At 38.0% G+C, this 26,610-nt stretch overlaps 1 protein-coding gene across 7 annotated transcripts in view; it reads left to right on the forward strand.

Moving 5' to 3' along the window:
- USP33 (ubiquitin specific peptidase 33) overlaps nucleotides 1-26,610 on the forward strand; it is a 65,887-nt gene that overhangs the window by 33,952 nt on the left and 5,325 nt on the right. For 4 of the 7 annotated variants that reach the window (XM_513509.8, XM_003308165.5, XM_054667379.2 and 1 more), the window contains 12 exons: nucleotides 2,157-2,297; nucleotides 4,473-4,585; nucleotides 5,719-5,891; nucleotides 5,990-6,084; nucleotides 6,710-6,743; nucleotides 9,273-9,318; nucleotides 9,867-10,047; nucleotides 12,054-12,180; nucleotides 13,148-13,317; nucleotides 14,651-14,732; nucleotides 16,085-16,193; nucleotides 26,456-26,558. In XM_513509.8, coding sequence (XP_513509.3) covers nucleotides 2,157-2,297; nucleotides 4,473-4,585; nucleotides 5,719-5,891; nucleotides 5,990-6,084; nucleotides 6,710-6,743; nucleotides 9,273-9,318; nucleotides 9,867-10,047; nucleotides 12,054-12,180; nucleotides 13,148-13,317; nucleotides 14,651-14,732; nucleotides 16,085-16,193; nucleotides 26,456-26,558 — 1,374 coding nt within the window. Of the gene's footprint in view, nucleotides 1-2,156; nucleotides 2,298-4,472; nucleotides 4,586-5,718; nucleotides 5,892-5,989; nucleotides 6,085-6,709; nucleotides 6,744-9,272; nucleotides 9,319-9,866; nucleotides 10,048-12,053; nucleotides 12,181-13,147; nucleotides 13,318-14,650; nucleotides 14,733-16,084; nucleotides 16,289-26,455; nucleotides 26,559-26,610 lie in introns of those variants that run through there. The other 3 variants (XM_024346666.3, XM_009423752.5, XM_063817090.1) reach the window with 2 other exon arrangements.

Genomic DNA, 26,610 nt, shown 5'->3' on the forward strand with positions numbered 1-26,610 from the left:
GTCATTGGAGTCACATCAGATGTGTTTTAGTGTAGAAATTGAATTAACTATAGTGAGCCCTGCTGTGATAGATTATGCCATGATACTAGTCAGTGTTCCTTTGAGAAAGAGCATGTGGCCAAATGAAAGTTGAATTGCTTTGTAATTTATCTCTTCAAGAGTTAACTTACCTTGGCTTAAAATGTGGTATGTAGTTTTCCAAAGCACACAAAATTGGGCCATTAGAGGTTCAAATTATGTGATCTTAAAATAAGTGGCAGACATGTAATGTAAAAAAGTTTATTTTCTGTAATTACTGAAGAGTGAGAGTAACTAAGCAATTTATTTAGGTATTTGAATGAATCCAAAATTTCTTCTTGAGAAATATTCTTAACTATAGGAAGACTTGTGGTTCACTTGGGTAAAGTGCACAGATGCTTTCTAATCGGGAAGACTAGGAGTGTTAGGCTCCTTAATTATACTGATCTTGTGTAGAAGTTGTTAGTGAATAAATATGTCAGGTATCAGTATTGAAAGACTTAGCTTTGACTGCTGTCCAGGCTTTTCTTGTCAAAAGCCCAGTTAAGCCTGATTAGGGACATACTCATCTTTTATTGCTCTGTAACAGGTTTGTTCTTATACATAGTAACAAGGGGATGACCTAAATCAGGAGTCTGAGCTTTTAGGTGTTTTAAGGGCTTGATGAAAAAAATCTGGCGAAGTCTGTAAGGCACACAAACCTAAAATACTTAATCTCTGGTCCATTAGAGGAAAAAATTGCCAACTCCCGATCTAAATCTCATTAACTTTATTCCCTTCAGAAAGTCCTAGAGTGAGTTGTTTTTTCACTCCCAATATTATGCAGTCTGATTTAGTCATGGTTGAAATATTGAGAAATGCCTGTGTGAAAAATGATTTTGCATTATCTGGAAAAATTTCTGAGTACATCCCCTTTCCAGATCTCTTATGAACAATTCTCTTTTCTTCACTCAAATAGTTACTGAGCCCATTCCCTTGCCCTGGAATATGTTAGGCACTAGGAATCCAAAGCAAACAATCAAGGTAGCTCTTATATTTTCTTGATTCATCTTATAATTTAATTCTAAAAAAAGATTCTTTCCTGATGAAGTGGTGTGTTTTTTATTATAGTAAGATAAAATAACTTATGATTACTTTATACCTACATTTCTTGATTTTGATTATTATGTTAGTTTGGGAGAATAATCGATTTTTCTTTCACATGGTTTTAGAACTTCTAAAAACCTGTCCTGAATATCTTTTTTTTTTTTTCCTGAAACAGGGTCTCATTCTGTCACCCAGGCTGGAGTGCAGTGGCATGATCACATCTCACCACAGCCTCAACCTCCTGGGCTCAAGTGATCCTCCCACCTCAGCCTCTTGAGTAGCCAGCACTACAGGCGTACACCACCATGCCCAGCTAATTTTTAGATTTTTTTGTAGAGATGGGGGTCTCATGATGTTGCGCAGTTGGTCTTGAACTCCTGGGCTCAAGCAGTCTTCCCACCTTGGCCTCCCATTGTTGGGATTGTAGGCGTTAGCCACCCAGCCTAGCCTCTTTTTTTTTTTTTTAATGCTATATTTGGACAAACAAGATCCTCTTTGGCTTTGTATTTCCACTGCTCACTTCCTAAACTGCCTGTAATAGTCATGTGTTATAAACATTAGTTGGGATTGGGCACGGTGGTTCATGCCTATAATCCCAACACTTTGAGAGGCCAAAGTGGGTGGATCACTTGAGGCCAGGAGTTAGAGACCAGCCTGGCCAAAATGGTGAAACCCCATCTCTACTAAAAATACAAAAATGAGGTGGGCCTGGTGGCACATGCCTGTAATCTCAGCTACTTGGGAGGCTGAGGCAGAAGAATCGCTTGAATCCGGGATGCGGAGGTTGCAGTGAGCTGAGATCGCACCTCTGCACTGCAGCCTGGGGGACAGAGGGAGACTCTGTCTCAAAAAAACAAACAAACAAAAATTAGTTGGATTTCTGGGTAGAAGATTACTGTTATTTTGCTTAGTAAGCACTTTGTTAAGTATTTAACGTGACATTTGTTAATATGATTGTGTTCAAAATATCAAATTAAGAAACCTTTAACATTATTGGACAGTTAGAATAATTTTACTATTTAAGGTAATAATGCAAATTTTAAATCTTACAGAGTATATCACTGATGTCCATTCGAATGACCTGTCTACACCACAGATCCTTCCATCAAATGAAGGTGTTAATCCACGTTTATCGGCAAGCCCTCCTAAATCAGGCAATTTGTGGCCAGGATTGGCACCACCACACAAAAAAGGTAAAACGTTTCTCTTATTCAGTCTCTTTTGCTTTGGGTCTTAGTTTAAAATGATGGTTTTGGTACTTGATAATTTAAAGTGTTAATTATGAAATATGATTTGATCTTTTAAAATTGATAGCGTAATTTTACATAGACATGATTAAAAATTTTGTGTGTTGGTACTCTGCTTTTAAAATTTTACATACAGTTGAATTCACTTTTTCTTGTATAGAGCTTTATGAATTTTAACACTTGCAGCATAGATTCTTGTTACCACCACAAACAGAATACAGAACAGCTCTAACACCCCAAAGAATTCCTGCATAGTACTACTTTGTAATCAGATCATTTCTCTATTCCTATGTTCTGGCACCCTTGATCCTCTTTTCTTATTGTTTTGCCTTTTCCTAGAATGTCATATAAATGGAATCATATAGTATGTAGTCTTTTGATTTTTAAAAATCTTTTCATATGTAGTCTTTTGAAACAGGTTTGCCTCTCAGGATAATGCATTTGAAATTCAGATGTGTTACTGCGTGTCTGAATAGTTTGTTCCTTTTACTACCAAGTAATGTTTCTTTTTTTTTGTTTTGTTTTGAGATGGAGTCTCACTGTCGCCCAGGCTGGAGTACAGTGGTGCAGTCTTGGCCCACTGCAACCTCTGCCTGCCAGGTTCAAGCAGTTCTCCTGCCTCAGCCTCCCGAGTAGCTGAGACTACAGGTGCATGCCACCATGCCTGGCAAATTTTTTGTATTTTTAGTAGAGATGGGCCATGCTGGTCTCGAACTCCTGACCTCGTGATCTGCCCGCCTCTGCCTCCCAAAGTGTTAGAATTACAGGCATGAGCCACCATGCCCGGCCTAATATCTCATTTTTTATGGGTATACCACTGTTTATTTACCTACTGGTGGACTTTCGAATTGTTTCCAATTTTTGGCAATTATGAATAATGTTGCTCTAAAATTTATGTATAGGTTTTTGTAAGAACATTTTTTCATTTGTCTAGGACAAATACCTAGAAGTGGGGTTACTGGGTTTTATGTTTGTTTAATGCTTATAGTTGTATTAAACTGCCAGACTTTTTACCAGAGTGTCTACCATTTAGTATTCCTTCCAGGTATATATGGGAGTTCCAGTATTATGTTTTCTTAGAAGAAAACATAGGAGAAAGTCTTCATGGCCTTGGGTTAGACAAAGAGTTCTTAAAGACATTAAAAGCATGATCCATTAAAGAAAAAAATTAAAGATTTTTGTTGACAAAGGACATTCAGAGAATGGAAAGATAAGGTTGGATGTATTTATAAATCATATAGCTAGCAAAGGACATGTATCCAGAAATATATAAAGAACTCTTAAAAACTTTAAATAATAGAATCTTTTCTTCAAATAAAGCCTTACTTGGAGACAAAAACAAATAAGTGAAAACAGAATTGCTCTCAAGTCAGGATAGGGAGACCGAACCCCTTCTATTTCATCTTTAGCTTGATGATGACTTTCATCATCTTTCCCTCACTTTCTAACCTCTTCCCCTCTTCTTTTGACTTGTAAAACATTTAAGTAAACATCCCAGTGATGAAGCATTTGTGGTTTTGTGCTAATTTAGAATTTTGTTCATTTTCTCATATGTACATTTATGGTGGCCAAGGATCATTTATACTTTAAAAAAAAAAAACAGGCTGGGTGCGGTGGCTCACGCCTGTAATCTCAGTACTTTGGGAGGCTGAGGTGGGTGGATCATGAGGTCAGGAGATCGAGACCATCCTGGCTAATATGGTGAAACCCCGTCTCTACTAAAAATACAAAAAAATAGCTGGGCGTGGTGGTGGGCGCCTATAGTCCCAGCTACTTGGGAGGCTAAGGTAGGAGAATGGCATGAACCCGGGAGGCAGAACTTGGCAGTGAGCCGAGATCGCGCCACTGCACTCCAGTGTGGGCAACAGTGCGAGACTCCACCTCAAAACAAAAAAACAAAAACAACAACAAATATCTTAAGCCTTGTCTGCTTAGTTTCTTTTATTTTTTTAATACTTATGCTCTTTTGAAGAGTATTTTGAAAATTTTCAACACAGTAATTTTTACAGTTTAAGGATTCTAGAGATGATATACAAGTAAGATTGACAAGACAAAAAAAGATTCCAGAGAAAAATGTTAAAGGAGCTGCTTTGATTTTTTTTTAATGTTTTTCAATCCTAGCTCAGTCTGCATCTCCAAAGAGAAAAAAACAGCACAAGAAATACAGAAGTGTTATTTCAGACATATTTGATGGAACAATCATTAGTTCAGTGCAGTGTCTGACTTGTGACAGGGTGAGTATGAGGGTATTAGAATACACAGAAAATTCGTGTCAAATGATTTTTTAAAATGTGACAAGATGATGTGAAAAGTTTAATTCCTTCTCTTTGCTATTGATGATCATACATGCATTTATTGTGTTTACATCAACACAAATTGATTCTAGGTGTAGAATTTACTTTTTTGGAAGTAGCAGCATCCTGTTTAAAGGATGGTGACCCATCATTGGACAGGCACATATTATCCTTCGTCATCTATTTTGGTTACATATAAAGGTGAGAAGTTGCTCAGCAACAAGAATTGGTAACACCTGCATATTCTCCCAGGCTGATGAAATTTGTATACTGGGAATCTGTTTATTCACAGGTACAAAGCTGTGAATGTATCTCTTACATTTGGTCATATATGGTTTGTAAATATTTTTCCATGTTTAGGATGGGACTCAGATACTAAAAGTAGTATCAAATTCATAGACAATAACAAAGGCATACATTAAAATCATCATGAATTTTTTAATAACACTTCAATCCTTCAAAGTTTCTTTGAGCTTTTCTTAAGTACAGTTTTACTTTAGTGCAATGATGAATATGAAATAACATCTGAAAAACAAAAAGAAGATTTCAATTGTGTTAGAATCTCAAGTCAAATCTAAGAACTTTCAATCGGGTTGTTTTAATGTAGGTTATTTTGGTACTAAATATTTAAGTGGAATTATCAGGCATGTTTTTAGCTATTTAAAATTAGATGCCAGATTTTGTCTCACCCTTTTTAAAAAACATTTTAAAACTACCATCAAAGGTCAATTTTCAGAAATAAATACAATAGTGCTTAAGAGTTTGGACCTCAAGATGCAGTGGCTGGATTTGGGGTGTTTAATGCTGCAGTGTCTGTGATTGTAATGGGGATGCTAATACTATTGCACAGGACTTATGTGAAGATACCTGGTACAGAACAAGTGTGTTTTTTTTTTTTTTTGCTATTATGACTATGAAAGCAGTTCAATTTGCGTGTTTTTTTTTGTTTGTTTGTTTTTTGTTTTTTTTTTGCTTATTTAAACATGCTTTGATCTTTAGAGTCTAAAATCTAACCTTGGAAATGTTTTGCTGCATTATGTTCATCCCATTTTTAAAACACAAAACAATTTTAGGTGTCTGTAACCCTCGAGACCTTTCAAGATCTGTCCTTGCCAATTCCTGGCAAGGAAGACCTTGCTAAGCTGCATTCATCAAGTCATCCAACTTCTATAGTCAAAGCAGGATCATGTGGCGAAGCATATGCTCCACAAGGGTGGATAGCTTTTTTCATGGAATATGTGAAGAGGTATGTATTTATTTTCTTTGTATTACATGATTGTTAAAACTGCTGTTTCTGCTGTACTGGCAGAACACTTCCTTTTTTTTCTATCAATGATGTTTCAGGTTTGTTGTCTCATGTGTCCCTAGCTGGTTTTGGGGTCCAGTAGTAACCTTGCAAGATTGTCTTGCTGCCTTCTTTGCCAGAGATGAACTAAAAGGTAAGAAATATAATATCTATGGCTAAATTTTTGTAGGTAAATCTAAAATACTAGTGGGACTAAATAATAAAATGTATTCATAAAAGCTAAGTTTTAAGACAGCTTAATAGTACTTTCACATATTGGCATTCGGTTAGTGTCTACCTTGATAATATAAATATAACAAGAAAAATCACATCCTGAAGGAATTCATGTGAATTCCTGTAGTATAAGACAAATGATAAGTGAAATGTTTTAAAGCTGTTCTGAGATCCATAGAAGGGCAAACTCAACCAAAATAATGGACTTATTTGTGTGTCTGTAATTGTGAACTACTCCGTATCGTTTAAGGTCATTCACTATTTTTGTGTGTCTAGCACCTTGCTTGGACATATGACAGGCAGTCAGTAAGTTTTGTTCAATGAATAAATGGAAAAGATATTATTTGAGGTAGGTCTTCAATGTTGGCAGGACTTAAGGGAGGGGAAGGTAAACAGTAACCTGATTCATGAGCATAGATTAAAAAAATGGAACCTTGTTTTTCTGTGCTGGGAGGTCAGCATGGGGCAAAATCAAATAATTACAGGACCATAATAAGCAATTTGCTGTTAATTTGAAACCAATGCCAGATCTGTTTTATTTGCAGGTGACAATATGTACAGTTGTGAAAAATGCAAAAAGTAAGTGACATTGACAGTGCTTTTAATTGCATGTTGTGTATTTTTCTTGGTTTTTAGAATTGGGTATGTGGAGTTAAATTTGCCACTGTATTTAGAAAAATATAGGCCAGAAAGGTTTATCCTAGTAATAATAGAGATTAGCTGTTTTGTGAAACAAATGTGAGGTAAAAATTTGACAAATTTAATAGGCTTATTAAGATGTGAGAGTATATTTTGAGGGATGAAATCTGTATGTGATTTTGCATAAAACGTATTCCTAAATAAGGCAATATTTTCTTCTGAATTACCATTTTAACAGGCTAGATTCAGGAAGTGAAAGGTACAAAGTTTCATATCCACATAAAATTCCTAAAGGTTATACCAACTTCGATGTTATCTGCTGTTAACGATGGCATACGAGAAAGACAGCTAAAGTCTGATTTTGTTTACATCTACTACCAGCTGCCTTTTTCTGTCTTGTAATCAATTTAGACTTTTAATGCTTCTTAGTGGTAAGTCAGAAAAAAGTGTTGGAAGACTTGGTGAAAAGCAGCTATTTGTGAGGCAAAGTGAACTGGAAATTTCTTCTCAATCTCTGTAATAGGAATGCAACGGCTTGCTAATAAGATCTGGGATAATACAGACTTCTAGTTCTTGGCAGTAACCTCAAGGAAACATTGATCTGCAACTGATCATGACATGACAGAAAGGAATGGTATACTATTTGGTTGATAAAGATGAAAAAGCTGACTTCTACTTTTGGAGAAAGTATCACTTTGTTCTTGAAGCCCTAGCTGACTGCTGAAAAGGAAGTTGGCTTGGAAAGGGATTGTTCCTTGTAAAGCAAAGCATACTAAGAAAAAGATAACAGTGAAGATGGAAAAGAACCTTGCATCTACCTCCAAATTCAAAGTAGAGATCTGTCAAATGTATATTAATTTTGATTATATAATAATAACCATCCTTTATCTTTTTTTCCACATGTAAGAATAAAGGTTTTTTGTTTTTTGTTTTTTCATTTGAGACATAGTCTCATTCTGTCGCCAAGGCTGAAGATTCAGTAGCATGATTACAGCTCTTTGCAGGCTCAGCTTCCTGGGCACAAGCGATCCTCCTGCCTCAGCCTCTCAAGTAGCTGGGACTACAGATGCATGCCACCATGCCTGGCTAATTTGTATTTTTTGTAGAAATGGGGTTTTGTCATGTTGCCCAGGCTGTTTGTGAACTCCTTGGCTCACATGATTTGCCAACATTGGCCTCCCAAAATGCTGAGATTACAAGCGTGAGCCACTGTGTCCGGCCAAGACTTTTTTTTTTTTTTTTTTTTTTTTTTTTTCTTCTTGAGAGGGAGCCTTGCTCTGTCGCCCAGGCTGGAGTGCAGTGGTGTGATCTCGGCTCACTGCAACCTCTGCCTTCTGGGTTCAAGCAATTTTCCCTGCCTCAGCCTCTTGAGTAGCTGGGATTACAGGCGCCCGCCACCACACCCAGCTAATTTTTGTATTTTTAGTTGAGATGGGGTTTTGCCATATTGGTCAGGCTGGTCTTAAACTCCTGACCTCAGGTGATCTGCCCACCTTGGCCTCCCAAAATGCTGGGAGTATAGGCGTGAGCCACGGTGCCTGGCCAAGAGTTTGATATGTTGACTTGAACTACAAATTTTATAAAACTGAGGTTTTGCTTTATCTGGTTTTACTTAATATCTAGATGTTTTAAAGGCATAGCCACACCACAGACAGTAGCACATTTGTTAAAACAATTTTCCTCAAAGAGTTATACAGCTCTCTAAATTTTTGATTACTGATATCTTGGTTTAAATTACTATTGTTATTTTTTGAGATGGAGTCTTGCTCTGTCCCCAGGCTGGAGTGCAGTGGCATGATATTGACTCACTGCAGCCTCCGCCTCCTGGGTTCAAGTGATTACTCTGCCTCAGCCTCATGAATAGCTGGGACTACAGGCGTGCACCACCATGCCCGGCTAATTTTTTGTATTTTAGTAGACATGGGGTTTCACCATGTTGGCCAGGATGGTCTCCATCTCCTGACCTTATGATCGGCCCGCCTTGGCCTCCCAAAGTGCTGAGATGACAGGCGTGAGCCACTGCGCCTGGCCAGTTTAAATTATTTTTTACAATAAGGGACTCCAGTGTTTTGATTAAGATATTTAATGTATACGTGTAACATAATTCAGTGGCAAGTATTTCTAGTCTGATATCTTTTGTCTCTGCATTTTCTTTCTTTCTTTCTTTCTTTTTTTTTTTTTTTTTTGAGACAGGGTCTCACTCTAGCCCAGGCTGGAGTACAATGGTGCGATCTTGGCTCTCTGCAAACTCTGTGTCCCGGATTCGTGATTCTCCTGCCTCAGCCTCCTGAGTATCTGGGACTACAGGCATGTGCCACCATGCCTGGCTAATTTTGTATTTTTAGTAGAGACGGGATTTCACCATGTTTGCCAGGCTGGATCTCTGCATTTTCTAAAAGATTTTTGTTGCAAATTTAAATATACTAAGTTTTTTTGTAGACTAATTGATTTTCTCTTTTCTCCCCTTAGGTTGAGAAATGGAGTGAAGTTTTGTAAAGTACAAAAGTTTCCTGAGGTATGGGCATTATTTTAATTCAACTTATATTGTGTGGTAGGAACATAAAGTATTAATGTAACAAAATGTAGTAATAAATTCTCTTTGCTTGGTTGAAGAATTGAATGATTGCTATGCATGCCTTTTTAAGATTATTCAGTTTTAAAATATTGAGTTAAATACCGTAAGTGCCCTTTAACAATGTGCTGTGTTGAACAAAGTTTAATCATACTTGCAGGATCTTGCCAGGTCTAAAGTGTAAAATTAGAAAAACAAATAGCAGTGAACTTAGAAAGTACCATGTTTCACCATTTCCATATTTTTAACATCTCTGGAAGCAGGTTATAATTGCAGATCAATACTTAACCTTGACACTTCAGTATATATTGAATAGACTGCTTTATCTAGCATTTAAAACTAAATGAAAATCTAAATAACTTTATAATTGTATTTTGATTGAACACCTCAGTTTCTTGCTTGTTGAATAAAAATGTTACTAAGTTTTACCTGTTATAATGCTTTTTGTTTTCTGTATTGACAAATTAGTTTTGAATTTTATTCTCTTTTAGATTTTATGCATCCACCTTAAAAGATTCAGACATGAACTAATGTTTTCCACCAAAATTAGTACCCATGTTTCATTTCCGCTAGAAGGCTTGGATCTTCAGCCATTTCTTGCTAAGGATAGTCCAGCTCAAATTGTGACATATGATCTTCTGTCAGTCATTTGCCATCATGGAACTGCAAGTAGTAAGTATATAGGTTTAACAATTGTTCCTAGATTAAAAAAAAATTAAAATAAGCCTGGGCGTGGTGGCTCATACCTGTAATACCAGCCTTTTGGGAGAATGAGGTGGGAGAATCACTTAATTAAAGCCAGGAGTTTGAGACCAGCCTGGGCAGCACAGTGAAACCCCATCTCTACAAAATAAATAAATAAACATCCTAATTAATCTTTTAAATAATATCTGAATAAAAGAAAAAACGTTAAAAACAGATGTTACTGCTAATTATTAAAAACATGTCAGATAATTTTATGCAATTAAATATTTTTACTATGATGTTTCCAATATTGAAAATTGTATACAGTTAATAAGGCATTAACATGATTTTTTTTTTTTTTTTTTTTTTTTTTTTGGAGACAGAGTCTCACTCTGTTGCCCAGGCTGGAGTGCAGTGGCGCGATCTTGGCTCACTGCAACCACTGCCTCCCAGGTTCACGCCATTCTCCTGCCTCAGCCTCCCAAGTAGCTGGGACTACAGGCGCCTGCCACCACGCCCAGCTAATTTTTTTGTATTTTTAGTGGAGACGGGGTTTCACCATGTTAGCCAGGATGGTCTCGATCTCCTGACCTCGTGATCCGCCTGCCTCGGCCTCCCAAAGTGCTGGGATTACAGGCGTGAGCCACCATGCCTGGCCCTAACATGATTTTTATACTGGATTTTTTAAGATTATGTGTTCTAGCCGGGTGTGGTGGCTCATACCTGTAATCCCAGCACTGGGAGGCCAAGGCAGGTGGATCATCTGAAGTCAGGAGTTCGTGACCAGTCTGGCCGACATTGTGAAACCCCGTCTCTACTAAAAATACAAAAAATTAGCCAAGCATGATGGCGGGCGCCTGTAATCCCAGCTACTCGGGAGGCTGAGACAGGAGAATCGCTTGAACCTGGAAGGTGGAGGTTTCAGTGAGCTGAGATTGCACCATTGCACTCCAGCCTGGGCAACAAGAGCAAAACTCCATCTCAAAAATAAAAATAAAAAAAATAATATGTTTTCTAATAGCTGGGTGTTTGTGGGGGCGCAGTCAGGCTGGCGGGAAAAATTTTAGTTTTAGAAAATATACACAAACCCTTCTGGAGGGCTGGGAGTTTTTACATATAGTACTTGGCTGAAGGCAGCCTTGTACCCTTAGTTAAGTAAATTAGAGTAGAAAAGGAATGTGGGGAGTTTATCTCACTAGCTTGTTTACCCATGTGGTCCTAAGACTAACCTTTTATTTACCGGGTTCTTAATTGCTTTCTACTGGGGAGGTTTGCAATATCAATTACCGTCTAGTGGTGTTGACTCAAGGCTTTGTCAATTAATCTGTACTGAATAAATGTGAGTCTCACTGGCTCGTCGAGGCTGCTGTCTGCAACTGTTTACAGCACTGTTCTTGGAGTCTGTAAGTGGCCCAGATGCTTAGCCAGACTGGCAAAGCAGAATATCTGTGTCAGTGTACTTTATTCATCCGTCATTGGGTCAGGGTCTGTGGGACAGACCCCCGCAGGTGTTAATGACTCATGCCTGTAATCCCAGCACCTTTGGAGGCTGAGGCAGAAGGATCACTTGAGGCTCGGAATTTGAGAACAGCCTGGACAACATAGCAAGACCCCATCTGTAAAAAAACAAAAATAAATTAGCTGGGTGTGGTGATGTGCACCTGTAGTTCCTATTACTCAGGAGGCTGAGGCAAGAGGATAGCTTGAGCCCAGAAATTTGAGGCTGCAGTGAGCTGTGATCCCTTCACTGAACTCCAGCTTGGGCAACAGAGCAAGACTGTGTCTATTAAAAAATAAAAAAATTTTAAAAATTACATGTTCTTTCATCAGGTGATGAAGGAATGGTGGCAAGCGTGCAAATTGAAAAAAAAATACAAGCATAATTCTTCCTATATTCCAGCTACTGTGCTAGGCACTGGAAATATAAAAAGTTTATCTTCATTTCTTCTGTTGTTTTTGTATTACTGTAATGACTTCTTTTCCCTCAAATTCAGGTGGACACTATATAGCCTACTGCCGAAACAATCTAAATAATCTCTGGTATGAATTTGATGATCAGAGTGTCACTGAAGTTTCAGAATCTACTGTACAAAATGCAGAAGCTTACGTTCTTTTCTATAGGTAATGGAAATAACTGTAGATGCGAAAGGACATCTCCCATTTTGGGCTTATCAGTGACTTCTAAGACATTCTAATGGATTGCTGAGTCAAGATTAGGAATTGTTTTCCTCCTATTTCATTACAGTAAAATACAGTGAAAGGCTGTATATGTAGAATGATTCTTTGTTCAGAAAATGCTAAATCATTTACTTGAAGAGCAAAGGGATATATTTTGTTTTAGTAAGATTAATTTTAGTGCCGGGCACAGTGGCTCAGGCCTGTAATCCCAGCACTTTGGGAGGCCGAGGCGGGTGGATCACGAGGTCAGGAGTTCAAGACCAGCCTGGCCAAGATGGTGAAACCCTGTCTCTACTAAAAATACAAAAATTAGTCAGGTGTTGTGGCAGGCGCCTGTAATCCCAGCTACTGGGGAGGCTGAGGCAGGAGAATCGCTTGAACCCGGCGGGTGGGGGTTGCAGTGAGCCTAGATTGCGCCACTGCACTCCAGCCTCGGCAACAGAGTGAGACGCCATCTGAAAAAAAAAAGAAAAAAAAAGAAAAAGAAAGATTAGGTTTAATTTAAAAATTAGGCATTGATGGTCTGAATTAAGTACCAAATTTTCTCCTAAAGTAGCTAATAATGAAAGTATTACTATAAAAATACTTGGTTTTTTTTAGCATCTTATAAAAGAAGATGCTAGCTTCTGAAACAGAAGCAGATTAATTATTTAGCTTGATCTTATTAACAAACATTTGAATGCTTACTGTGTTCCAGTAGTTATGTGGATACCTGTAGGTAAGATACAGTTTCATCCCTAAGAGTATATAATGTATTTGGTGGATAATACAAAGTATATTTCTCTTGAAATTCCCAAGACCTAATAAAGATAGTGTTAATATGTGTGTTAAGTCTAATAAGAAGAAAAATCCATCTACTAGTAATGTAGTAAAATGCATATTGAATTTAACTAATCATTGTCCTTAATAGGAAGAGCAGCGAAGAGGCACAAAAAGAGAGGAGAAGGATATCAAATTTATTGAACATAATGGAACCAAGCCTCCTTCAGTTTTATATTTCTCGACAGTGGCTTAATAAATTTAAGACCTTTGCCGAACCTGGCCCTATTTCAAATAATGACTTTCTTTGTATTCATGGAGGTAAGAAATCCTGTAATGCAAACCGGTGGTAGAAGTTTGCTGTAAAATAATTTGCAAATTAGGAGAGCCAAGAATTTTCCTCTCCCACTTATTTCCCATTTCCCCACCTGCATTCAAACTTAATGTGTTTTAATTCCATATGGTTTCAGAAATTCACCCTTCCTTTTTAATTGTAGGTAATCTCTAGCTTCTTTATTGAACATATATTTACTGAGTACATGCTTTCTAAACTTTTTACTAGTGCCTAAGGACACTAAAAATCCTTTTTCTTCTGTGAAAACTCTAATTTCATAGTAGAGTAAGATACATAAACAGCTGTTTACATTACAGTGAGCTCCTCTATTATACATCATTTTTCCTACCTGAGACATTCCTGTGCTGGTGATTTTATCTGTCGACTATATTGGTGGTTCTTAACCCCATTGTCTAAATGAATAGCTGGCTTTTTTCCCAAGTATGGAAATGTATCTGGGATTTAAGAAAAAAAAGCCTCATAATTAAATATAACTTTGGCCCTTGTGAGATTGGCTGTGTTAATGTTTATTTCTACAATAAATAGGACCTTTGTGTGACGCCAATTAAACTTCAAGGTTGAAGATGGGATATTCATGGTAATTATGTTTGTAGTGAAACCAGAAGGGATAGGGATACCTGTATTGGACATAGAAATTTTAAGGTGTATGTTCATCTTGAGGAAACACAATCACCAAAAATGCTTTATAATTACCTTTCTTGGGAGAGAGAGTGTAAGAATAATGATTGAGCTGGGTGCAGTGGCTCACACCTGTAATCCCATTGTCTCAGGAGGCTGAGGCAGGAGGACTCCTTGAGCCCTAGAGTTTGAGGTTGCAGTGAGCCATGGTCATGCTGCTGCACTCCAGCCTGGGTGACAGAGTGAGACCTTGACTCAAAAAAATGGCCAGACACAGTGGCTCATGCCTCTAATCTCAGCACTTTGGGAGGCCAAAGCAGGAGGATCACTTGAAGTCATGAGTTCGAGACCAGCCTGGGCAACATAATGAGAGCCTGTTTCTTCAGAAAAAAAAAAAAAAAAAAAAAAGAAAAGTTAGCTGGGTGTGTTGAAGCATGCCTGTAGTCCCAGCTACTCAGGAGGCTGGGGTGGGAGGATCCCTTGAGCCCAGGAATTTTGAGGCTGCTGTGAGCCACGATCATGCCACTGCACTCTCTGGACTGGGTGACAGAACAAGACCCTTCCACTTAAAAAAAAATGATGATTGATCTGTCATTTAGTTACTGTTAAAAAAAATGAGTTTAATGTTTGAAAGGAATATAATTAAAAGCATGAAACAGATATGTTTATATATTTTTTTAGGTGTTCCTCCAAGAAAAGCTGGTTATATTGAAGACCTGGTTTTGATGCTGCCTCAGAACATTTGGGATAACCTATATAGCAGGTTTGTTTTTTAAATCAGACCATACAGTGTTGTGAAAGTCGGTTAAACTGGTTAAAAGGGGATTGGATTATTTCAGAGATGCTCCTTGTGCTATGTGTTTATTCTTTTCCCTCACTTATTCATTCTAAAGTGTGAGTAGGAAGACTTTGTAGCTACTGTGGCATAGTCTAGATAATTAATTTTAATTTTTTCTAATTATCTATCTGTGAAGGTATGCTATGGTAATTTAAGTACCTTGTTTAAAATATTTTGCATATCCCCACACTAAAATTTTACATATGTATATACTCCCACAATTGAGTATCTTACTCTTAAATTGTAAATTTTTTTTTCTTTTTTTTTTGAGACAAGGTCTTGCTCCGTCAACCAGGCTGGAGTGCAGTGGCACGATCTTGGCTCACTGCAGCGTCAACCTCCTAGGCTCCAGTGGTCCTCTCACTTCAGCCTGCCGAGTTGCTGGGATCACAGGCATGCATCACCATGTCTGGCTAATTTTGGGGTGTTTTTTGTAGAGATGGGGTTTTGCCATGTTGCCTGGGCTGATCTTGAACTCCTGGGCTCAAGCCATGTGGCTGCTTTGGCCTCCCAAAGTCCAAAGTATTGGGATTACAGGCATGCATCACTGGGCCTGGCCTTAACATCATAAACTTTAAAATTTTAAGATGGAGTCTCGCTCTGTCGCCCAGTCTGGAGTGCAGTGGTGCAATCTCAGCTCACTGCAACCTCTGCCTCCCAGTTTCAAGCGATTTTGTGCCTCACCCTCCCAAGTACCTGAGATTACAGGCACACATCACCATGCCTGGCTAATGTTTATATTTTTAATAGAGACGGGGTTTCACCACATTGGCCAGGTTGGTCTCGCAACTCCTGACCTTTATTTTAAAACATTTTCCACCACAATTTTCCTACTAATTATGTTTTCTTTAATTAAATATTAAAAATAATTCATACATTGAATGCTTCTTACTTGAGAGGCCAGGGGAGGCCTTCATCTGATGAAAACTTGACTGTGACTGTGATGTGTAACTAAGATTTATATGTTGTATGATACTTTTTGAAACCACTTCTTTTAGTTTGTTGTTGGCGCTAACATTTTGGAGCAGAAATAAGGGAAAGTTGAAATATAGATAAAGCAGGTTAAGCAATAAACTGATAAAGTCACTGACCTTAATAAACATAATAACAAGTCCTTATATGATTTTTGATTTTTATATTACTTTGAGAATTTTATTAAGAGGATTTATTTTTACTGGGTATTTGGCCACTGACTTAAATGTTAGAAACAAACTTCCTAGAACATAAGCTTTCTTAAGATTGCCATAGTTTTAATTCTTAAATTTTTCATGCTTTAGGTATGGTGGAGGACCAGCTGTCAACCATCTGTACATTTGTCATACTTGCCAAATTGAGGCGGAAAAAATTGAAAAAAGAAGAAAAACTGAATTGGAAATTTTTATTCGGGTAAAAAAGTGATGCTTTTCAAATTGATCTAGGATAAAGATGAAGACCTGACAATTATCAGAGTTATATGATATTAATAAAATGATTGGATGAAAGAGTTGTAATAGATTTCAAGTGTTCTAGGTGCATAATGGTGAATGACCTCAGGCAGTTCACTACAGTTCTGTTGAGTTATGTTCTCCCTTTGTGTGTTTTTTTTTTTTTTTGTGTATGTGTTTATGAGACAAAATCTTGCTCTGTCGCCCAGGCTGGAGTGCAGTGGTGCAATCTTGGCTCACAGCAACCTCTGCCTCCTAGGTTCAAGCAATTCTCCTGCCTCAGCTTCCCAAGTAGCTGGAACTACAGGCATGCCCCACCACGCTAGGCTAATTTTTGTATTTTTAGTAGAGACGGGTTTTGCCATGTTGGCCATGCTGGTCCCGAACTCCTGACCTCACGTGATTTGCTGTCTTGGCCCCACAAAGTACTGGGATTATAGGCATGAGCCACTGCTCCTGGCCCCTTTGTGGGTTTTTGCTTTTATGGATTGACAATACTTTTTTTTTTTTTTTTTTTAATGTATTGGCACTGGCAGAAATCTTATTGAAATGGAAAATTACAGGTTTCCTTAAGTTAGTGTTGTCTGTAGTCTATCCAGACTGCATGTACTACTTTGATTCTTTTGTGAGATATAATATTCTTTTGTTTTTTTGAGGGACTCCTGGGCTTATAAATATACTCATTTTTCACAAACTGAGCATATTATGAGGTGTCCCTTAATTGTAAGCAACAGAAAGTGTGGTCATAAAATCAAAAGCATGAACAACCAGGTTTTATGGGCAAGGACTAGTACCCTTCCAATTATTGACGTAGCAAGAAGTCTCTGCAGTACTGTTGTCAGTAACATAACTCCAACTATTTAAGACAATTGAAAATTTGGATCACTTGAGAGACACGTTTATTCATAAATCTACTGAGACACTATTACGGGGAGGAGTAATACTGCAAGAAAAAAATTGGGATTCTTTTAGTAAAAGCAGTGGAGAAGATATTGAGCAGATCAAAATAAGATGTCCAGTATGTTTTGTATTATTCATTTCCTGTACATGTGTAGACACACACACACTCCTGCTTTTCCTCATTGATTCAGGGCTTTTTTTGTGCCCTTGCCTAAAGTAAAGTAAATTTTACATAAAAAAGATGCAGGTATAGATTTATTTATTTTACATGGGCTTCATTTGCTTCTTGAATCTAAGGAAGCAAACTTTAGTTGAATATTAAAAATAGTTTTTTCCATCAATGCTTAAATAATGGCTAATGACTGTGTCTGTCAGGATTTGATTAATAGAAGCTATTCTAAGTATTTTGAATAGAATCAGAATATAGGGAATGAGAGATGTACATTACTATTGAAAGGACTGGGCAGTGAAGGTCAAGAAGACCACTGCTGACTTTCAGGAAATCTAAAAGTGGAATAGGGTACCACATTGTGGATGGAAGAGAAGCAGTGGCCAAGAATGGTGTTTATAACCACAGAGGGTAAAGAGAATTTCTGTATAGTGAGTGGCATGAGCCCAATCAAGGGTGTTAGAGCCCAGGCAGGATAAGAAGGGATGCCCATGTTGGCCTGACATTGGTGGCTGCAAGGGTACAGCATAGTGGTGGTAGTGGCAGTGAGTGATTGGTTCCATATGGGAAAATGATCAGGACATAAGTGTAATGAGTACCAAGTTTCTCATTGTCAGATGAGGAAGTTTCAAATATGGAAAAGGAGAAAACTAAACTTTACCTTGTGTTGTTATTGGATTGGAGTTATGGGTATCTTTGTGAACTCATGATAATAGCTGAGTAAATATGGACATGTGTGTGTGTGTGTGTGTGTGTATGTGTATGCATGTATAGAAACTTGATATTTCTTAACTCTCACTGAAAGTGCCTTGGATCAATGATTACTCCAGTAGGATTGATCATACCTAGCTCTCAGATATATATATGTCTATATGTTTATATAGATATCTATATCTATATATAGATTGATTACTCCAATCTATTGATTACTCCAGTAGGATTGATCATACCTAGCTGTCAGAGACATATATATATAGATCTATCTAGATAGATCTATATGTAGCTTTATATATAGAGAGAATATGTTCTATATATACAGAATATGTTAAACATGTATATAAAATATAGATATATAGATATGTATCTATATATATCTATATATTTCTAAATTTTATTCTAAAAGACAGGGTCTCATTCTGTCACCAGGCTGGAATGCAGTGGCTGGTCATAGTTCACTGTAACCTTGAACTCCTAGGCTAAAGGGATCCTCCTGCCTCAGCATCCCGAGTAGCTAGGACTACAGATGCACACCACCATGTGTGGCTAATTTAAAAAATAAATTTTTTTGTAGAGACAGTGTCTTGCTGTCTTGCTCAGGCTGGTCTCTAATTCCTGGCCTCAAGTGATTTTCCTGCCTCTGCCTCCCAAAGCTCTGGGATTACAAGCATAAACTACTGTGCCTAGCCTCAAAATAAATTACAGTAACATATAACCTCATTAAATAAAATAGGAGATATTGCATCCATATTGGTATAAATAAATGAATGAATAAATGGAAAGGATGAGGATTGGAATGCTTATATCATTTCAACTTAACTCCCTCATTAAACACTTATTAATTACAAAGGGAAAAGACTAACTTTCAGCAGAGAATCCTGACACCATCTCGATGAAGATAAAATGAGCATCATTAGAAATGAAACAAATCAATTAGTTGGGTGTGCTGGTGTGTAAGTTCCAGATATTCAGGAGGCGGAGGCAAGAGGATCACTTGAGCCCAGGAGTTTAAGACCAGCCTGGACAACATAGTGAGACTTTATATCTTAAAAAAAAGAAAGAAATGAAACAAAATCAAAATTATGTGCCAGAATAGTATACAATTAGAAGAACATGGCACCACTTCTTTGGTACACAGGTGGATAACCTGAATCTCAAATGAGGAAAGTCACAAACCCTAATTGAGGGACATTTTGTAAAACAACAAACTATTTGGAGGAAAGGAACATCTGTTCAGCAACTTATTCTGAAATCAAACTAGGTAAAGAAAATTTCTTTGTATACTTGGAGTTTTCCTATAAGTTTCAGATTGCTTCAGAGTTTTAAAAAATTCAAAACTGCATAAAGCCCTTGGAAACGATTTCAGCTGTCTGCCTATGGCAGTGCTCAGAAACCTGAGAAGCTACTGCTACTATCAGGACCCAAGTGAATTATTCAAGAGGATGCCCAGAAGACACAGGATGCTGCTGTTAAAGATGTTAGCTGTGTACAATACTAAGTGAGATTGGATTCTTTGGAAGATGCTTAGAAGTGGTGGCAAAACCCTACTTATGCTATCTGTGGATGCCTCAAGCCTGCCCAAAGCTGCCACCAGAGGGGAAAATCATTTTTCTTTCTCTTATACCTTTCATATATTTCATATATCATGGTTATATATAGTCTGGCATACTACTGGCAATGGATCCTGCAAAATGTAGGCTTGTCTTCACAGAAGGAAGTATATGAATACATGAAAATGATGTTCATTAACAGATAATACAGCACAGCCTACCCCTTTGTCAACTCAGCACCCATATACACTTACACAACCAAACAACAGTAGCAACAATATCATGCTTCTGCCTGATGTAATACAACTAGCTCCTGCACCAGTATGTGTTGCATTTGCCCTTTCCCCATATTTGGGAGACCCAAAGTCCCACCAGTCACTATACCTATTTCTAAATGATGTTCATAAATCTTTTAGTTCAGAGAGTATAGTCACACTTTTCCCTGTTATGGTCTGTAATCTAAAGAATGAACAGTAACGTTATAGTAGTCAAATGAAAGGAAAAAAATAAATTGGTAGTTATTTCAACATCTGGTAAATATTTATAAATATGTACGTGGAGCAAGGAAGAAATATGTATCTATAGCTAATCACTACCCATTTCTTATTTCCTCTGTTCTCAGCCAATACCCTGGCTGGTTGTGAATGTATTTACCTCATAAAATAACCCAGACCTTCATTTCTGAAGGGTTTGAACCTTTAGTAGTCTTGTCTGTATTAAATTTCTCTCTCTGAGTATGGAAATACTAAATGGTGCCTATAGTGGGTTGAATGGTGGTTCCCAAAAAGATATTTCCATACTCTAATCTCTGTAAATTAACCTTATTGGTGAATGTGACCTTACTTGAAAAAAGAGTATTTGCATATGTAAGGATTTGTGAGATGAGATCATCCTCAGTTGTCTGAATGGGCCCTAAATCCAGTAAGTGACCTTTCACAGAGATACACAGCAGAGAGATACACAGAGAAGAGGTGAAAATCATGAAGATGGAGGCAGAGATTGGAATGATACAGCTGCAAGGTAGAAGCTTTAGAAGCATGACAGACAAGGAATGGAGTCTTCCCCTAGAGCCTCTGCAGGGTGAATGGTTCTCCTGACACTTTGATTTTGGAGTTCTGTTCTCTAAAACTGAGAGAATAAATACCTTTTCATTTACCAAATTTGTGGCATTTTGTTATAGCATCCCTCTGAAACTAACACAGTGGGTATAATCTGGTTTCCCAACATAATCCTCTTCGTTCCTATTATGTAGTAATGTAGTATTCATTTTATTTACCCTTTATAACTGGGGTCAGTCATTGCAGCCAGTACTGTAACCTCCTCTTTGCTTGCTGATTCAGTGACATGAGAAACTCAAAATGGCCAGGGGGCTGTCTCAACTTTTAGTCCAGTCAAATTGTTGTTGTGTTCCCTTGGGATATAAATCTTCCACATTTAGTAGAGGCCGAAGTTGTGAGTATGGGAAGCAAAACTTTTGTGAATATGTCAGTAGGTAGTAGTAGATGAGCTCTCTTATTTCCTTTACCTGACTCCTAGGTTTATGTATTCCAGTTATGGGAAAAACCACCATATATTGGTTTCTAATTTGGAGCATATACTACATCGTGTAAGATAGTACCAAACCCACAAAGTGTTGCCACCCACACAAAAAACTAAGTCCAGTAGGCCAACATCTTTTGCATGATAGCGCATGGTAAGATCAGCGAATTTTATGGAAGTAAGCCTGTTTCTTCATTTCTTTTGTGTAAAATGACTTCCATGGTCAGAGCCAATGTAGGATATTATGGTTACGAATGAGTCATTCACAAAGTCCAAGAATAGTGGTACGTGGTAAAACACTGGGTTAGGAAGGTAGACCTAAATCCAGTGTAAGTTATAGGTGTTTACAAATCACGTGTCATCAAAGGACTCATATCCAGACTATATATAAAAAGAACATACAACTCAATAAGTAAACAAATACTCCAATTGGAAGATAGGCAAAAAATTTGGATAGGAATTACCCTTAAGAAAATAGGTCTAATAAGCACATAAAAAGTACACAGTGTCAGTCATTAGGGAATTCCTATGAATATCAATGATGAGCATGCAAAATGCTGTTTGCCAAATGATAAACAGTTTGGTAATTTCTTGTAGGTTCAACTCCTAGTACATGACCCAGCAATCCCACTCTTAGGTATTCATTCCAGATAAATGAAAATTTATGTTAACATAAAACATGTAAACAAATGTTTATGGCAGTATTGTTCATAATTGCCCAAAACTGGAAACAATTGAAATGTCTATCATCTGACAAATGGATAAACAAAATGTGTTATAGTTGTATAATAAAATGCTACTCAGCAGTAAAAAGATCATGGCGTACTGATCCATGAAGCAACATGGATGAATATTAGAAACATTATGCCAAGTGTAAGACATACAAAAGACTATATAATGTCTAATTTCATTTATATGAAATTTCTAAAAAGGGAAAAAGTGTGGAGACAAACAGTTAGTGATTTCAAGGGCTGAGAGAAGGGGAATTGATTGCAAACTGGTGCAGGACAGCTTTTGTGGGTGTTGGAGGGCTCTAAGCTGGATTGTGGTGACAGTTGCACAACTATACATTTACAGAAAACCATTAAAGTCCATACGAAGAGTGGGAGGATTACACCTTAATAAAATTGTTTTTGTTTTTTTTTTTTAAAGCAAATCTGGGGCTGGGCAAGGTGGCTTATGCCTTGCTAGCACTTTGGGAGGCTGAGAAGAGGGGATTGCTTGAGCCTAGGAATTGGAGATTACAGTGAGCTATGACCATGACCGTGCACTCCAGCTTAGGCAACAGAGCAAGACCCTGTCTTTAAAAATAAATAAAATTGGCTGGGCTCAGTGGCTCACGCCTGTAATCCCAGCACCTTGGGAGGCTGAGGCAGGCGGATCACTTGAGGTCAGGAGTTCAAGACCAGCCTGGCCAACATGGTGAAACCCCATCTCTACTAAAAATACAAAAATTAGCCAGGCATGGTGGCGGGCGCCTGTAATCCCAGCTACTAGGGAGGCCGAGGCAGGAGAATCGCTTGAATTGGGGAGGTGGAGATTGCAGTGAGCCAAGATCGTACCAGTGCACTCCAGCCTGGATGAAAGAGTGAGATTCTGTCTCAAAAAAAAAAAAAAAAAAAAAAATTGCAAACCTATTATTATTCTATAATATTAGGGGTTTTTTTTGTCTTATTCAGCCCCCCCCCCCTTTTTTTTAAACAAAGCATTTGTGTTAACAGAAATAACACTGGAATATAAAAATAGGTGCCCTTAGTGGATTGGAAGCTAAGTGAAGTTTCTGAAAAACTGAAAAAGCAGATAGGATCAGATCAAAGAAGCAAGCCAAGGGCCACAGGAAATGACTGTGTGGGCTTTAATTTTGGAAGTGACAGATATGGATGATGACCTTAGCATTCTGCCTGTTGCACTGTACCAGGCAGCAAGCATAAAGGTATCTGCCTGGGTAGAGCAGTGAGTGTAGACCATGTGAAGTATGATTGATATTCAGGGAGATACATAAGGATATTGTATCCTAAATAACAAAACAAAACCTCAATAGATGGGTTGATTGAATGGCAAAATAAATACTACTGGAGAGGAAATGAGTATGCTGAAAGATATAGCGGAAAGATTTCTCCTAAGGTGAAGCACAAAAAGATAAACAGAAGGAAGAAAAGTTTTGACATGTTGGATAGCTATAGGATCCATTGTTTTTCTATTATGTATTTTTTAAAAGAGAACAGAGTGAGAACTACATTTAGAGTAACCATTTAGATAAATTTTCCAGAACTAGAGAGAAACACATCCTTAAATTAATGAGATAACTGTGCTTAACTAAATTTTAAAAAGCGTCTACCTAAACACATAGGAAGTAACTTCTCAATACCAAAGATAAAGTAAGTCCTGAAAGTTTTCAAACATGGTAGTGGTATGAATTTAATGGTTGTTAGAATCCAGCATCTGGCAGATTCAGTCTGATATGACATTTTAGAACTCTCAGTTCTCTAGGGATAAGTTGCACATCACAGAAAGCCCGAACTTTAATTCCATGCCTTGAGACAAATATGCCTTAATTTCTTTGTTAACCATCAGAGACTGCCACAGCATTTTCCATTTCATTGTTCCATTGAAGCAGCTACCTTGTGTCCCAGAAAGATCTTTGCCTTCAGAGAGCTTATATATGCATACACACACACATATATACTTTTTTTTTTTTTTTTTTTTTTGAGACAAGTTGTTGCTCTTTTGCCCGGGCTGGAGCACGGTGGCATGATCACAGCTTTCTGTAGCCTCGATCTCCCACGCTCAAGAGATCCTCCACATCAGCCTCCTGATGAATAGCTGAGACTATAGGCATGTGCCACCACACCCAGTTAATTTTGCAGCCTTGATCTCCCAGGCTCAAGAGATCCCCCACATCAGCCTCCTGATGAATAGCTGGGACTATAGGGATGTGCCACCACACCCAGCTAATTTTTTGTGTATTTTTAGTAGAGATGGGGTTTTACCATGTTGCCCAGGCTGGTCTTGAATTTTCTGGTCTCAAGTGAGCCACTGTGCGATGCCAGAGCTTATATTTAATAAATATGTTATATGTTATATTAAAAGGTGATAGGTACAATGGAAAAGGGAAACATTGAACAGAATTAGAGGCACCAAGATTACACTGGTGAGGGGGAGGAGTCAGGTTGGAGTTTTATATTTTATTTTACTTTTGAGATGGAGTCTTGCTTTTTTGTCCAGGCTAGAGTGCAGTGGCACAATATCGGCCCACTGCAACCTCCTCCTCCCGAGTTCAAGTGATTCTCCTGCCTCAGCCTCCCAAGTAGCTGGGATTACAGGCACCCACCACCATGCCTAGCTAATTTTTGTATTATTAGTAGAGATGAGGTTTCACCATGTTGGCCAGACTGGTCTCGAACTCCTGACCTCAAGTGGTCTGCCTTGGCCTTCCGAAGTGCTGGGATTACAGGCATGAGCCACTGCGCCCGGCCCAGGTTGGAGTTTTAAACAGGGTGGTCAAGATAGGCCTCATTGAGAAGATGACATTTAAGCAAAGACTTAAAGGAGGTAAGGGAGATAGTCATTCAGATACCTGCAAAAAGAAGGGTTAGTGCAAAAGGCTTGTGAGGCAGAGGTGTATTTGTTTGGTTCTGGGAATAACAAAGTGGCCAGTATGATCATCAGTGAAAAATGAGGAAGAAGGATGAGGTCAGATTATGGGGTGAGATCATGGAGGTACTTCTGGGCTATTTTTATAAGGGTATCTGTGAATAATTACAGGGTTTTGATTAATTTGATTAGAGGAATTATATAATCTGAACTTGGTTGTCTTTGTCCACAGGTAGTGTGTTCCATGGATTGAATTGCCCATCATGAGATGGGCAATTACTTACACACTACTACACACTACTTACACACTACTTACGCACTACTACAATTAGATTAATTCCAAATACTCTTAATTTTCCCAAGCCTCTTTTGCTTGTGCTTCTCTTTCTATATCAGTTTTTCTCTCACTTGGGTTTTTTTTTAATTGCAAGTGGTAGAAGCCAGACTGGCTAACCTGGCAAAAAAGAAATTTACTAAGAATAAAAATTGAAAAACCAGACCTCCAAAAGTTTGAGAACTAAGGTAGCCCTGAGTATCTACCTGAATTGACATTGGAATGATTCCATTCTAACCATTAGGTCACTTCTCTGAAGATTTTTATTTCTGACAGAGTTGTGTATAGTTTGAGTCATATACCCATTCCTTAGGCCTGAGGGCTGGAAGAGGGAATTGGTCTTCAGGGACTGTCCCATCACTTATTAGAATTTACCTATACATTTATGTATATTGCTTGTGAAATGACATGTACAAGATCATTCATTCATTGCAGCATGGTAATAGCAAGTTGTCTACCAGTATCTTAAGTAAACAAAAAGTATAGACTGTGGATATAGTATGTGTACATAAAGTTTACACATTAGATTTTTAATAAATATGTGGCGTATTTATTGTTTTGAAGACTTTGTCTTGACCATCTTCATTTACCCAGTCTTTATGCCCCTTTTATGTATACTTGTTAAATTTTGAGACAGAACCTAGAATTGTTTATTCATAGATGCTACCACGTATTCTAGTACTAAGTTAGCATACATCTTACTGTACCACTGGTTTTTTTTTTTTTTTTTTTTTTTTTTTTTTTTTTTTTTTTTGAGACAGGGTCTTGTTCTGTCACCCAGGCTGGAGTACAGTGGCACAATCACGGCTCACTGTAGTCTCAACCTTCTGGGCTCAAGTAATCCTCCTACCTCAGCTTCCCCTAGTAGCTGGGACTACAGGTGCAAATCACCTCACACAGCTAATTAAAAAAATTTTTTGTGTGTGTAGGCCGAGTGTGGTGGCTCACATCTGTAATCCCAGCACTTTGGGAGCGCAAGGCAGGTATCACTTGAGGTCAGGAGTTCAAGACCAGCCTGGCCAACATGGCAAAACCTCATCTCTACTAAAAATACAAAAATTAGCCAGGTGCGGTGGCAGGCACCTGTAATCCTAGCTACCCGGGAGGCTGAGGCTGGAGAATCACTTGAACTTGGGAGGCGGAGGTTACAGTGAGCCCAGATCATGCCATTGTACTCCAGCCTGGGCAACAACAGCAAAACTCTATCTCAAAAATAAATAAATAAAAAAAATAATTTTTTTTTTGTAGAGATGTTCTCACGATGTTGCCCAGACTGGTTTGGAACTCCTGGGTTCAAGGACTCCTCCTGCCTCAGCCTCCCAAAGTGCTGAGTTATCAAACACTGAAGTGGAATGATGGTATTGTTTTGCCATAAAGCAAGTTTTAGATATTAGATGACTGTTTTTTTTTCCCCCTTGCAGCTTAACAGAGCGTTCCAAAAAGAGGACTCTCCAGCTACTTTTTATTGCATCAGTATGCAGTGGTTTAGAGAATGGGAAAGTTTTGTGAAGGGTAAAGATGGAGGTAAGTGGTTGACTGAAAAATTTTTTTTTGGTAAATTGTTTTTTTGTTTGAC

This window comes from Pan troglodytes, chromosome 1 (assembly GCF_028858775.2).
Source record: "Pan troglodytes isolate AG18354 chromosome 1, NHGRI_mPanTro3-v2.0_pri, whole genome shotgun sequence".
Taxonomy (NCBI): Eukaryota; Metazoa; Chordata; class Mammalia; order Primates; family Hominidae; genus Pan; species Pan troglodytes.